The sequence below is a fragment of the Clarias gariepinus genome, chromosome 7, assembly GCF_024256425.1.
Source record: "Clarias gariepinus isolate MV-2021 ecotype Netherlands chromosome 7, CGAR_prim_01v2, whole genome shotgun sequence".
Lineage (NCBI taxonomy): Eukaryota > Metazoa > Chordata > Actinopteri > Siluriformes > Clariidae > Clarias > Clarias gariepinus.
In genome coordinates this window covers 7,230,239-7,243,930 of record NC_071106.1, presented here as the reverse complement: position 1 = coordinate 7,243,930, position 13,692 = coordinate 7,230,239, and the positions used below count along the sequence as shown (strand labels likewise).

Below are 13,692 nucleotides of genomic sequence, written 5' to 3'. Positions count from 1 at the left end.
CGTTATTTAGAGATTGTCAAAGACTCTGCTGTACGGACATCTAGAGGAAGTTTGTTTCACAACCTAGGTGCCAGAACAGAGAAAAAAATCTGAATGAATGTCTTCCTCGATCCCTGAGAGATACCAGCAGCTACAGGAAGCCAGTGCAGGGAGCGGAGAAGTGGGGTGGTGTGGGAAAACTTGGGAAGGTTGAAAACAAGATGTGCTGATGCATTCTGGATCAGCTGCAGAGCATGAATGGTGGACAAAGGCAGACCTGCCAGGACTGAGTTGCAGTAGTCCAGTCTAAATAGCAAGGGACAGAACAAGCACCTGAATAGCCTGAATGAATAGATACTTCTGAAGAAGAAATCCACAAGGGCGAGTAAGGTTAGCGATGTGTGGGGAAAATGACAGATGATTTACCCCTAGATTCAGGCAGTGGCTGAAAGAGTGATTGTTGTCCAGGTATATCACAAGGTCTTGACCTGGGGATGAATCACCAAGGATAAACAGCAGTTCGGTTTTACTCAGCTTGATCTTCAGCTGATGAGCTGCCATCTGAGGATGAGATGTCTGTCAGACATGCTGAAATCTGGGCGGAATCCTGAGTGTCTATGGGAGGAAAGGAGAGAATAAGTGGTGTGTCATCTGCATAACAATGATATGAAAATCCATGTGATTATATGACCTAACCAATAGACCAGGTATAGAGGGAGAACATAAGAGGACCAAATACTGAGCCCTGTGGGACACCAGTAGAGTGTCTACATTGGGCAAGTGTGGATCCCCTCCATGTCACCTCATATGACCTATCTTCTAGGTAAGAGGCAAACCATTGCCACTGTTCCACAGATTCCAAGGCTTGTAGGAATAGATAATAGAATATTGTGGTTAACTGTGTCGAATGCAGCTGACAGGTCCAGGAGGATGAGGACAGTTTAGTTGATCTAGCAACATGGAGCTTCTCAGTGACTGACAGAAGGGCAGTCTCTGTGGAATGTGCCACTTTAAATCCGGATTGGTTGGGATCATTAAGGTTGTTCTGTAAGAGATAGAGAGACATTTGGTTATAAACTGTCCTTTCAACAATTTTGTAAATAAGAGAGAGAAGTGATAAGTTGTTAACTTCTGCGATAGTTGTTAACTTCTGCTAGATCCAGGGTTTCTCGAGGATAGGAATAACCTTTACTTTCTAAAAAGCAGCAAGAACATGGCCAGGTAATATGGAATGGTTGATGATAATTGTGGTGAAGGGAAGGAGGCCTCATGAAATGGCCTGGAGCATTGTGGAAGGATTGGGTCTAATAAAGTGGTGGTGGGGTTGGTTGACGAGATGATCTGCTGAATCTCATCAGATGACAGGTTGGAGAATTCTGCTAAGAGAGGGGAGGGAATGTCCTGAAATTCTGGTGTAGGAATTGGGTTGGCAGCAAAGGATGTGGCAAAGTCATCAGCAGTCAGAGAGGATGGGGCAGGAGGAGCCGGTGGGTTGAGTAGTGAAGAGAAAATGTTGTGAATTTTGCCAGGATTATGTGCAGAGGCTTCCAGCTTTTCCCTTTAGAAGGCAGTTTTCACAGAAGTCATGTGACATAAGAGGTTGTAGCGCGGCCTCATAAAAGGGTAATTTTATATAGAAGGCTAATAAAGGCTTCAAGGGAGGAGAGATGATGATATGCAGCGCTGTTTGTAAGAGAGAAAGATTGTTTGCTATATCCCAAGCAACTAATTTCTTTTTCCCGGTTAGAATAATTTTTGCTGGACACCTACAATCAGGGGCGTAGATTTAGGGTGGACAGAGGGGATGTGTCCCCACCAATATCCTCTGACCATTGAAATGTCCCCAACAATAATTTACACCACTTAAAAAAAATCGTGCTATCACCATTAACCTAGACACGCAGAAAGGGATTTATCACGTTCTCTCCTTGAGTCCTCCCGCCCCCAAAACACATATGAACATTTTGATTGGCTGTGCCTTTCCCTGCTCCCATGTGAGAGGCTATGACTGCGTTCAGATACAAGCAGCGCCAAATGCAGTGGATTTGTTTCCCGTGCAAGAAGGTGTGTTGGGTGATGTACATGTGAGGATGGCGACAGCAAAAAAAAAAAAAAAAAAGCTGGACATAAGGAGCTTTTTTTTAAAGAAAAGTGTAAGTCACTTTAAATTCGCTAGTGAATCTATCAAAGTCCATCAAAGTAACGACAACAGTTAACGTTAATGCTAGTTATATTGATTTATTTTTTTTACCGCTTTGACGCACATTCATTATAGCAGGGCTATAGTCTGTGAATATGGATTTAAAAATAACAACAATTTAAACAGCTAAATGTAAAAGTATAAATATCATCCCTGTCAGTTCTCCAAATCTAATGAAGACTATTTGTCAGAAATCAGTCTTGTGAAAGAAATTGATGTGCTACATAACAATATTGCCATGACTAGAATTTTGTTGACAGTTCACCAATAGACAATCTACTTCGCACAAATAATTTTTAAAATGCATTCACTGACTTGGCAAACATTAATTATTTGATTCGAGATTTGCACACTAAGACTCAGAAAAAGTAAAATAAAATGATTGCTGTTTAAATCGCATGTTTTTATCCTGTTTTGTCAGGTGACAAAACCTAAACAACTGCTGTATATCAGACAGCGATGGAGAGAAGGGTCTTTTTGGTTCCTTCATATAGGAGCAATAGGCATTGAGCTGTTGTGTGGTACCAGTAGTTCATGTTTAGATGTAATCTACTTTTATATATATAAAAGTCATATGTCCCCACCAATATCCAGAGCATTGCCTACGCCCTTGCCTACAATACACCTCTCATTCCGGTTTCTTGTGCTCTCGGACTGAGCATCTTTTACTGGTGAGGCCGAGCCATCTCTCCCAGCCACCATCACACACACACACAAAACAATAACACAGACTTTGGACATTCATACATACATACACATGCTTACATTGTTTATATTTGTATATATTTTATATATTTTGGTTTTGGTGCACCTTGTTTGTTTGTTAGTTGGTTTGTTTTTCACTTAATACACTTTGGATTGGTTTTGAAATTGTTGTTGTGTCGCGTCTTTGCTTGGGCCGTGAAGCTTGAAACAACACCGGAAGTAAGTTGTATTAAGCCCTTTTTAGGTTCACGACGCCGTTGCATTGTACCTAGCATTAATAACAAAGAAAAGAAGAAGAATATTCAATTATTTGTCAAATGTACTTTACAGCACAGTAAAATGTCTTTTTCGCATATCCCAATTTGGAAACTGGGGTCAGTGCGCAGGGTCAGCCAGCTTACAGCGCCCCTGGAGTATATAGGGTTAAGGGTCTTGCTCAAGGGCTCAACAGTGGCAACTTAGTGATGCTAGGGCTCGAACCTCCGACCTTTCGATCAGTAACCCAGAGGCTTAACCGACTGAGCCACCACTGCCAAAGCCAAAGGTTACAAGGTAAAAGGTGCATTCCAAATAGCCTGTGGAAATTGATGGTTGCTTCAAATGTTGACACATTTTAACAATTGGCTGTTTTAATTATCTTTAAGATATTTAACCTATAAAAGAACCTTTGCAAAAAGTAGCCTGTGTTCATGATTATACAACTTCTTCTATTAATTCTATTATCATATATTCTATTTTCACCAAGAGCCATTTTAAGACCTTTACAGATTTTTTATCAACCAATCACAGTCCTTAAATTGTTGAATCATCCCTAGCAATGGGGTTAACCACACCTCCTCACAAAAAAAAAAGTTTTTGTACTGTCCTTACTCAGAGTTGTTCTGAGAAGTTTCCTAAATCACTTTTAGTGTAAGACTCCCAGCTAGGACTTTTTAGGCTAAGGCCATGTCCACACGTAGCCGGGTATTTTTTAAAATCAAGATTTTTCTCCGCACACTCAAACGCTGTTGTGGTCATTGAAAATTGAGCTTTTGGAAAACTTCGTCCACTGTGAGGATTTTACAAAACAGTTTTCAGTGGTGTGTGTGGACAGTGAAAACAGAGATTTTGGCTTGTTGTAACGTCACCTTGTGCCGATTATGTAATTGTCCGTGTGCCAGTCTCCTTGATTTGACGTCAGACTAGTGGCTTTGTTCACATTGCCTACTGGACTTACTGGATTCACATGTTATGTTAATGAACAGAGGTGCCTGAACGTACTACTAAGCTGGTACATACTGTACAAAACTCTGATAACATAAACCCCGCAGACAGTGACTGTTGTTTTGGATGAGACCCGTCGGATTTCCATAAAGCGCAACAGGTAATGACGTTTTGTTTAGGCTTTTGATTGGCTCCCTGTAGATTAAGGGTGCTCCTAACAGCACTTAACACGGCATTTTGCGTTTTCATGTGGACAAAGATATTTTTAAAATGTAGGTTGTGTGGACGGAATCGTTTTCGAAAACGAAAAATCTTTTTGCTCCAGTTAAAAGAAAAATTATTAAAGATAAGAAACTCGCTCCCTGGTATAATGATCATAAACGCTCTTTAAAACAGACCGCTCAGAAATTAGAATGTAAATGGCGACAAACTAAATTGTTAGTATTTTAAATAGCATGGAAGGAGAGCATCCTGAACTACAGCAAAGCTCTTATTGTAGCTAGATCAACGTATCTCTCCACTCTTATAGAAAATAACAAAAATAATCCTAGATTTTTATTTAATACCGTAGCCAAATTAACCAGAAATAAGACCACTGCAGAAATCTCCACAACAGCATCATGCAATAGTGAGGACCTCATGAACTTTTTTTAATAATAAAATTGTAAATATTAGGCATAAAATTGAGGCTTTGAAACCAAACAGTGTAAGTTATGCAGATGTTAAACTAGCCATGCCAGATCGGAACCTAGAATACTTTACTCCCCTTGAAGAGATTGAACTAATTTCACTTATCTCTTCTGCAAATTCATCAACCTGTATATTAGATCCTGTACCGACACATTTTCTTGAACAGATAGTACCAGGAATAACAGAACCCCTGTTGAGAATAATTAATTCTTCACTCTGCATTGGGTATGTTCCAAAATCTTTTAAATTAGTAGTTCTTAAACCGATTATTAAGAAACCTGACCTTGACCCCTGTCAGCTGTCCAGTTACAAACCAATATCAAACCACCCCTTTATCTTTAAGATTTTGGAAAAGATAGTAGCAGAACAGCTATAATCATATCTACATAGAAATGGCATACATGAACTGTATCAGTCAGGATTTAGGCCTCATCACAGCACAGAGACAGCACTCGTTAAAGTAGTAAATGACCTCCTATTGGCCTCTGATCAAGGTTGTGTAACCATGCTTGTATTACTCGACCTCAGTGCAGCTTTTGACACCATTGATCATAGTATTCTTCTTCACAGATGAGAAAATGTAGTAGGAATTAAGGGTACAGCCCTCTCCTGGTGATTATTCTGCATGTTCTCTAGTGGTGTTTGGTGTTCCAAAGGGTTCAGTTTTAGGCCCACTGCTTGTCTCCGGTTACATGCTTCCTCGGGGCAACATAATCCGTAAGCATCGTATTAGTTTTTACTGTTATGCTGATGACACACAGTTATATGTCTCAGCAAAACCTGATGAGATAAACCAGCTTACGAAAGTTCAGCAATGTGTGCAGGACATAAGAAATTAGATGCTAATTAACTTCCTTCTGTTTAATCCAGATAAGACAGAAGTTCTAGTCAGAGGACCGCATACAGCTAGGAGTAAGATTCTAGGTCACTCTATAACATTAAATGGCCTTTTTGTTCCATCAAGTGCAACAGTAAAAGACCTCGGTGTGATTATAGACTCCAGCCTTTTATTTGAAGCTCATGTAGATAATATTACCATATCACCTCAGAAATATTGCCAAGATAAGAAATATATTGTCGCTAAATGATGCAGAAAAACTAGTTCATGCTTTTATCACCTGTAGTTTGAACTATTGTAATGCCCTACTGTCTGGTTTTTAACTAGGTGCATCACACCTATCTTATCTTTACTTCTTTGGCACCCTGTGAAATTTTGCACTGATTTTAAAATACTACTTTTGACATATAAAGCATTAAATGGTCTCGCACCTTATTATCTGAGTAAACTGCTAGTGTCTTACGATCGGCCATGCCTACTTTGAACAAAGGATGCAGGCTGCTTATCAGCACCGCGTATTATAAAAACTACAGCTGGGGGCAGAGCTTTTTCTTACAAAGCCCCAAAATTATGCAATAGTCTTCCAAATAGTGTTCGGGACTCAGACACAGTCTCAGTGTTTAAGTCCAGGCTAAAAACCTATTTATTTAATCAAGCATTTTTATAAATAGAATGGCTTTAGGTAAAAGAACAAATCTGGGGGGCTCATGGTCGTAGAGTATTATGGTGAACTGGTATGTTTAGATGCTGTCGTCCCCACTCTCATAGATCACTTAGGTTTGTTGACAGTGAGGTGATTGGTTGCTTTACATCTCAGGGAGCCTTCATGTCTGTGTTTCCTTCTGGCTCTCCCTTTTAGTTATGCTGTCATAGTTAGTGCTGCCGGAGTCTCTGCTTGCACTCTACGATAAATATACATTTACATTATACATTATATGACTGTGACCAGACCTAACTGTTATCTCTTCTCTTCTGCTCTCTCTCTTGCTCTTTCTTTTCTCTCTCTCCCCCTTCCTCTCCTTCCCTCTCTCTGTCGAGCTACACATGTCGTTCCTGAGCTGCCAGTGATCCAGACTCCCTCTGCCCTCCGGATCTGTATGACCCATCCTGGTGCCCCGCTTCTGGTTGGAGATCTCGTCACATGGATGCCCCGTGTGTCTCTTTGGCATGCGTCTGGTGTCTGGGAATGGTTCTCTCTACCTAGAAGACAGTTCTGGCCTTGACTGGTGTTGGCAGCTGTATCTCCGAGGATTTGACCGTTCGATAGTTCAGGACTGGAACTTCATACAAGTCTACCTGAGGTTTAATAACTAACTGGACTCCATAATTAACATCAATTAACATTAACTGGTATGCTGAACTGCCTGCCAACTAATATACAGTATGAATGCAGATCAATTCCTGCTCTCTGTTTCACCCAAATGAGGATGGGTTCCCTGTTGAGTCTGGTTCCTCTCAAGGTTTCTTCCTACTACCATTTTGGGGAGTTTTTCCTTGCTACTGTTGCCCTCGGCTTGCTCACCAGGGACTATCTGACCATTTTGATTCATACACATTTAAATTCCATACATTTACATTTACATTTAGGCATTAGGCAGACGCTCTTATCCAGAGGGACTTACAAAAAGTGCTTTAATGTTTACATAATTGGATACATACTTACACTGGGTTAACTAGGTTAATAACTAAGTGCCATTAGTCCAACACAACTAAGAAGAGTTTTTTTTTTTTTTTTTTTTTTTTTTTTTGGGGGGGGGGGGAGGTTAGTCCAAGTACTGGAGAAATAGATGAATCTTGAGTCGTCGTTTAAAGATAGTCAAGGTCTCTGATGTATGGACATCTAGAGGAAGTTCATTCCACCACCTAGGTGCCAGAACAGAAAAGAGCCTGGATGAATGCCGCCCTCGATCCCTGAGAGATGGTGGGATGAGGTGAGCAGTGCTGGAGGATCGGAGGGAACGTGATGCAGCGAGGTGGTGTGATTAAAGCAGAGAGCTAAGTGGGTGCTGGGCCATTTTTAGCTTTGTAGGCAAGCATCAGTGTTTTGAATTTGATGCGGGCGGCTACAGGAAGCCAGTGCAGGGAGCGGAGGAGTGGGGTGGTGTGGGAGAACTTGGGGAGGTTAAAAACGAGATGTGCTGCTGCATTCTGGATCAGTTGCAGAGGACGAATCGTGGACAGAGGCAGGCCTGCCAGGAGTGAGTTGCAGTAGTCCAGTCTTTAAATAACAAGGGACTGAACAAGCACCTGAGTAGCCTGTGAAGAAAGAAATGGGCGAATTCTTCTGATATTGTAAAGAAGAAATCGACAAGAGCGAGTAAGGTTAGCGATGTGTGGGGAAAATGACAAATGATTGTCCACGGTCACCCCAAGATTGCGGGCGGTGGGTGAAGGAGTGATTTGGTTGTTGTCCATGGATATCACAAGGTCTTGACCTGGAGATGAGTCACAAGGAATAAACAACAGTTCGGTTTTACTGAGATTGAGCTTCAGCTGATGAGCAGCCATCCAAAATGAGATGTCTGCCAGACATGCTGAGATCCGGGTGGAAACCTGAGTGTCAGAGGGAGGAAAGGAGAGAACAAGTTGGGTGTCGTCTGCATAACAGTGGTATGAGAATCCATGCGATGATATGACCTTACCAAGAGACCGGGTATAGAGGGAGAACAGAAGAGGACCAAGTACTGGGCCCTGCGGGACACCAGTAGAGAGTCTACATGAGGCAGATGTAGATCCCCTCCATGTTACCTCATATGACCTATCTTTTAGGTAAGAAGCAAACCATTGCCACGCTGTTCCACAAATTCCAAGGCTTGTAAGATAATAGATAATAGAATCTTGTGGTTCACCGTGTCAAACTTTAAATAATTCTTTTGATTGTGTAAAGCTGCTTTGGGATTAAGCCAATTGTTAAAAGCGCTATACAAATAAAATTGAATTGAATTGAATTGAAAAATCGTTCTTTTTAAAAATACCCGGCTACATGTGGACATGGCCTAAGATCGGAGCCCTTTGAGCCCTGCCCACAATTTACACCTTAAGGAAGCCTGAAACTACTCTTAATTAATTGCCTAAGAACAAATTACTTTTGACCTACTTCAATCACACTGTAATCAACACTACCAAGCTAGATACGTAGTAAGAACCAGCCATGTTTCAAAATCAGTGCAAAAGTTAAAAACCTAGATAAGGTGGATAAGAATTCACTATAGAAAACTTTACAGCACACTTATATAGGCATAAACACATACATGCATATATGCAGGGTACACTGGGTGACTTCTTTCCAAATTAATTACTGTGGCTTGTGACCCGACTGGATTTTAGCTATCACCAAACAGGCATTGATTGACATCATCCATAGTCCAACATGCTAACAGAATGGGCACACTGGGTTTACAGTGGCTGTAAATCACCTGTATGGTTGAAATATAGTTGAAATTAATTTATACATGAAGATACAGATTACAGATAGATCTACCATCCTGTCCCTTAATGACATCACAAGTATAAACACTTCTGATTTGTTAGAAATAAAACGTTCATACCTAGAACACTCAAAGCATATCTATAAATATCTAAAGAGTATAACTGTTTTGGGTGTTGGCAAGTAAAAGCATTGAGCAAACTTGGTCATGTTATTCATTTTACTACTTTGTTCACTTAGCCTGGTTAAGGGGAAAAATTGCCATATTCTAGAAAACCCAGAACATCCTCTGTTGTCTAAAGATGGAGATGTGATAATTGGAGCTATCTTTTCAATGCATGATGGTACACAGATGGACCCACTGACATACACTGAAAAGCCTCAGCCCTTAATTTGCATTGGGTTAGTTGTAATTAAATATTTCCTGTTGTTCCTTGTCTTTAGAAATTGCATTTTATTGTAGTTGTGCAATGTTTTCCCTTAGATCAATATTATACTAAATATTAACTGAAATGTCTAATGATTTTTGTATATTTGTAGATTTAACCTCAGTGAATTCCGCTTTGCTCAGACCATGATTTTTGCAATTGATGAAATCAACAGAAGCCACAGTTTGCTCCCAAATATATCAATTGGTTACAGAATTTATGACAATTGTCTCTCAAGATTGTTATCTATGAAGGCAGCCATGGCTTTGATAAATGGTGTGGAAATAAAAGCAGACGGTGATTGCTCTGGACAAGCAGTGGTACAAGTCATAATAGGGGAGTCAGAGTCTTCTCCTACTATAGCACTTACAAGAACTACAGGTCCTTTTAAGATCCCAGTGGTAAGGAACAATGATTTAAATAATTATTTAATATAAATTCATTTAACAGTTACAAAACCCTCTAACATACGGAGAAGATGATTATCTTCATTCATGGAGCGTTGTCTTCAGTTTTGTTTCTTTACCATGTATCCTTGCTAATCTATTTCCAATTTAGTCAGCAGATGCATCTGTTAACTTTAGTTTAGAAAATTGCAATTTTACTTTGAGTAGTGTGCTAAATATTCCACTGAATGCGTCTGACTACGACGACTTGTTTTTGAATATTGCATGTTATTATCTAGTTTGGTACAGTGGTACATTAAAAATCATTGCTTCTGCATAGCCAGGATATATATATATATATGTGTGTGTGCGCGCGTGTGCGTGTGTGTGTGTAGTGTTCTGTGGTACAGCTTAAAATCACTTGTTTTACACCCAATATTCAAGGGCCTGGCTTTGTGTCCATTGCAACCCCAAACCAGGATATAGCAGTAATGCTGAACACATAAATGCTGTTTGTACTACTAGCATCATACTCTTCAGCATACCTTTGGATTTATAATACAAGAAAATGTTTAAATGAAATCTGTACTCTTTCTATAACTAGGTAAGTCATGCTGCAACATGTGAATGTTTGAGCGACAGAAAAGAATACCCATCTTTCTTCAGGACCATAGCAAGTGACTACTACCAGAGTAGAGCGCTGGTATATTTGGTCAAGCAATTTGGCTGGTCTTGGGTTGGGGCTGTGAACAGTGATAATGACTATGGTAACAATGGAATGGCTATTTTTCTGAATGCAGCAAAAGAAGAGGGAATATGTGTTGAGTACTCTGAAAAGTTTGACCGGTCAGATTCTGCAAAAATCATAAAAGTGGCAGATGTTATCAAGAAAGGAACAGCTAAAGTAATTGTCATATTTCTTGCCCATTTTGATATGAAAATTCTAATAGGCCAGCTAAGTTTAAAGAATGTCACTGGCTACCAGTTAATTGGTGTTGAAGCATGGATTACTGCTGTTAATTTAATAACACCAGAAAGTTACAACATATTAGCTGGTTCCATTGGTTTTGCATTAGGAAGGTTAAAGATTGGTGGTTTTGCTAACTATGCTGCAAATGAATTTTGGCATTCAGCAATTCCATGTTTGCAAACAGAGGAAAATTTTACTCAAACTAAAAACAACTGTAGCAAATACAAAGACATTTTTCAATTTCAAAATTACAATAAAGATATATCAGAATTAAGGTGTGGAAATAACCTGTACAATGCAGTTTATGCTGTAGCACATTCTCTACATAGTCTTTTGAAATGCAAAGAAAACCAGAGTTGTGAGAAGGATAAAATAATTCAACCGTGGCAGGTAACACGAATATAATAGGACAAGCAGGCCATGTCCATGATACTGTGGTAAAAATAAATAACTCTTTTCTTTCCTTGGAGGTTGTTGAGTCTTTGAAAAGGGTCAATTTTACCTCCAAATTAGGAGACCGTGTTTGGTTCGACAGCACTGGGGCAACCGCTGCAAATTACGATGTAGTAAACTGGCAGCGAGGACCTAGTGGGCAAGTGGAGTTTAAGGTTGTGGGCTATTATGATGCCTCTTTGCCAAGTGGACAACAATTTGTCCTAAATGCTGAAAATATAGTCTGGGCTGGAGAGAAAAGAGAGGTAAATTGTTAAGACAATTTTACTAGTAATATAATACAATCCCTAAACCAAAATAGTTGATTTTGTGTTATTAATTTATATCCTATGATGACATCGAATACTGTCATTCAAATATATTGGTATAATATATAGGTTTTCATTTCATAGAAACCAAGTTCTGTGTGCAGTGTCAGCTGTCCTCCAGGCACCAGAAAAGCGGCACAGAAAGGAAGGCCTGTCTGCTGTTATGACTGTATACCATGTGCAGAGGGAGAGATCAGTAACCAGACAGGTAATATGCACATTACCACGTTCGTAAAAGAAGCTGTAAATTGTACATTATGTATCCTTCTTACATTATTTAGAATACAATTCCTAAACAATGTCATTAATAAATGAAACCATAGGATAAATGTTATTTACATTTGTTATGCTAATGACCATAATTATTTTGCAGATTCAAATAATTGTGAGCAGTGTCCAGGAGAATTTTGGTCTAATGTTGAAAGGGATAAATGTGTGTTAAAGGTCCTGGAGTTCCTTTCATTTACAGAGGTTATGGGAATAGTACTGGTAGTTTTTTCTTTAGTCGGAGCTGCATTAACGGTGTTAGTAGCTATTTTATTTTTAATAGAAAAAGACACTCCTGTTGTTAAGGCGAACAACTCTGAGCTGAGCTTCCTGCTGCTGTTCTCCCTGGCTCTGTGTTTCCTCTGTTCACTTACTTTTATTGGACGGCCTTCTGAGTGGTCCTGTATGCTGCGTCACACAGCGTTTGGGGTCACATTTGTCCTTTGTATATCCTGTGTACTTGGGAAAACAGTAGTTGTGCTAATGGCATTTAGGGCTACACTTCCAGGCAGTAATGTCATGAAATGGTTTGGGCCTCCACAGCAGAGACTCAGTGTACTTGCCTTTACTCTCATACAGGTCCTTATTTGTCTGCTTTGGTTAATAGTTTCACCTCCTTTTCCCTACAAGAACATGAACTACTACAAAGAAAAAATCATATTAGAATGTAACTTGGGCTCAGCCATAGGCTTCTGGGCTGTACTGGGTTATATAGGTGTTCTGGCTTTCTTGTGTTTTGTTTTAGCTTTTCTAGCTAGGAAGCTGCCAGATAATTTTAATGAAGCCAAATTTATCACATTCAGCATACTCATATTTTGTGCTGTGTGGATCACGTTTATTCCAGCTTATGTCAGCTCTCCTGGAAAATTTACTGTAGCTGTGGAGATATTCGCTATTTTGACATCCAGTTTTGCTTTATTATTTTGTATATTTACACCTAAATGCTATATTATTCTTTTTAAACCAGAACTAAACACAAAGAAAAATATGATGGGTAAATTGGCATCTAAATCACTTTAAGAAAAAGCTTGTTCAAATCTGCAAACATACATAACTTCAGATGAAGAATGTTACACTTGTACCCATAATGGAAAATATGATCATTTAAAATTATCTTGTATCTAATTACACATAATATAGACATATACTGTATGAGAAATTATTAAACTAATTACAGAAAAGCTGAATTTATGAGTGATTTACCTTTGTACACAAAAAAGATATTTGGTATTTAGCAACATGAAGGCTTGTAATCAAAAAAAGTAAACAATCATTTTGTTTGCATTATAAATTTATTTTTTCATATAAACGTTTCATTAAAAGTGATATCTCATACGTATTAAGAGGCCGCATCGTACAGTATTTTTTTTTTTCCATCAAACAAAACGTCTCAAAATCTTTATACATGTTGCTTATTTGCTTTACGTAGGCTTAATAATTTCTATATTATGAATTACTGTATTTAACTAGCTATAAGTTTTATTTGGATAATCATTAATTTTTACTTTTACTTCTGTAAAAAAATATACAAAAAGAACAGCATGCTTTAAGTAAGGACCTATAAATTAAAATGCCTAAAACATAGTGTACTTTGACAAAATCTTTGAAGGATGATATACAGAGATATTACAACTGTATATATATTTTTTATTTATAACATAATTCCATTGAATAACGTTACACTGCTAAACATGAAAATAACATTTAAATCATACTACAATAAATCACATAATGTTACAGCATAAATTAATTCATATTTAATGCCACTCTCTACACTTGCTAAACATTTTCAGGTACTGAGGGTGGATGCAGCCAGGACATGTTAGGACTTTAATAAT

The 13,692-nt window shown here is 38.8% G+C and overlaps 1 protein-coding gene across 1 annotated transcript; it reads left to right on the top strand.

Moving 5' to 3' along the window:
* The first annotated feature begins 9,250 nt into the window (after positions 1-9,250).
* On the top strand, positions 9,251-12,874 carry LOC128528221 (extracellular calcium-sensing receptor-like). Its single transcript, XM_053500975.1, has 6 exons — positions 9,251-9,444; positions 9,583-9,871; positions 10,461-11,216; positions 11,297-11,524; positions 11,672-11,795; positions 11,961-12,874. Exons 1-6 carry the CDS (start codon positions 9,251-9,253, stop codon positions 12,872-12,874), a joined length of 2,505 nt encoding a protein of 834 aa, XP_053356950.1.
* The last annotated feature ends 818 nt before the right edge of the window (positions 12,875-13,692 follow it).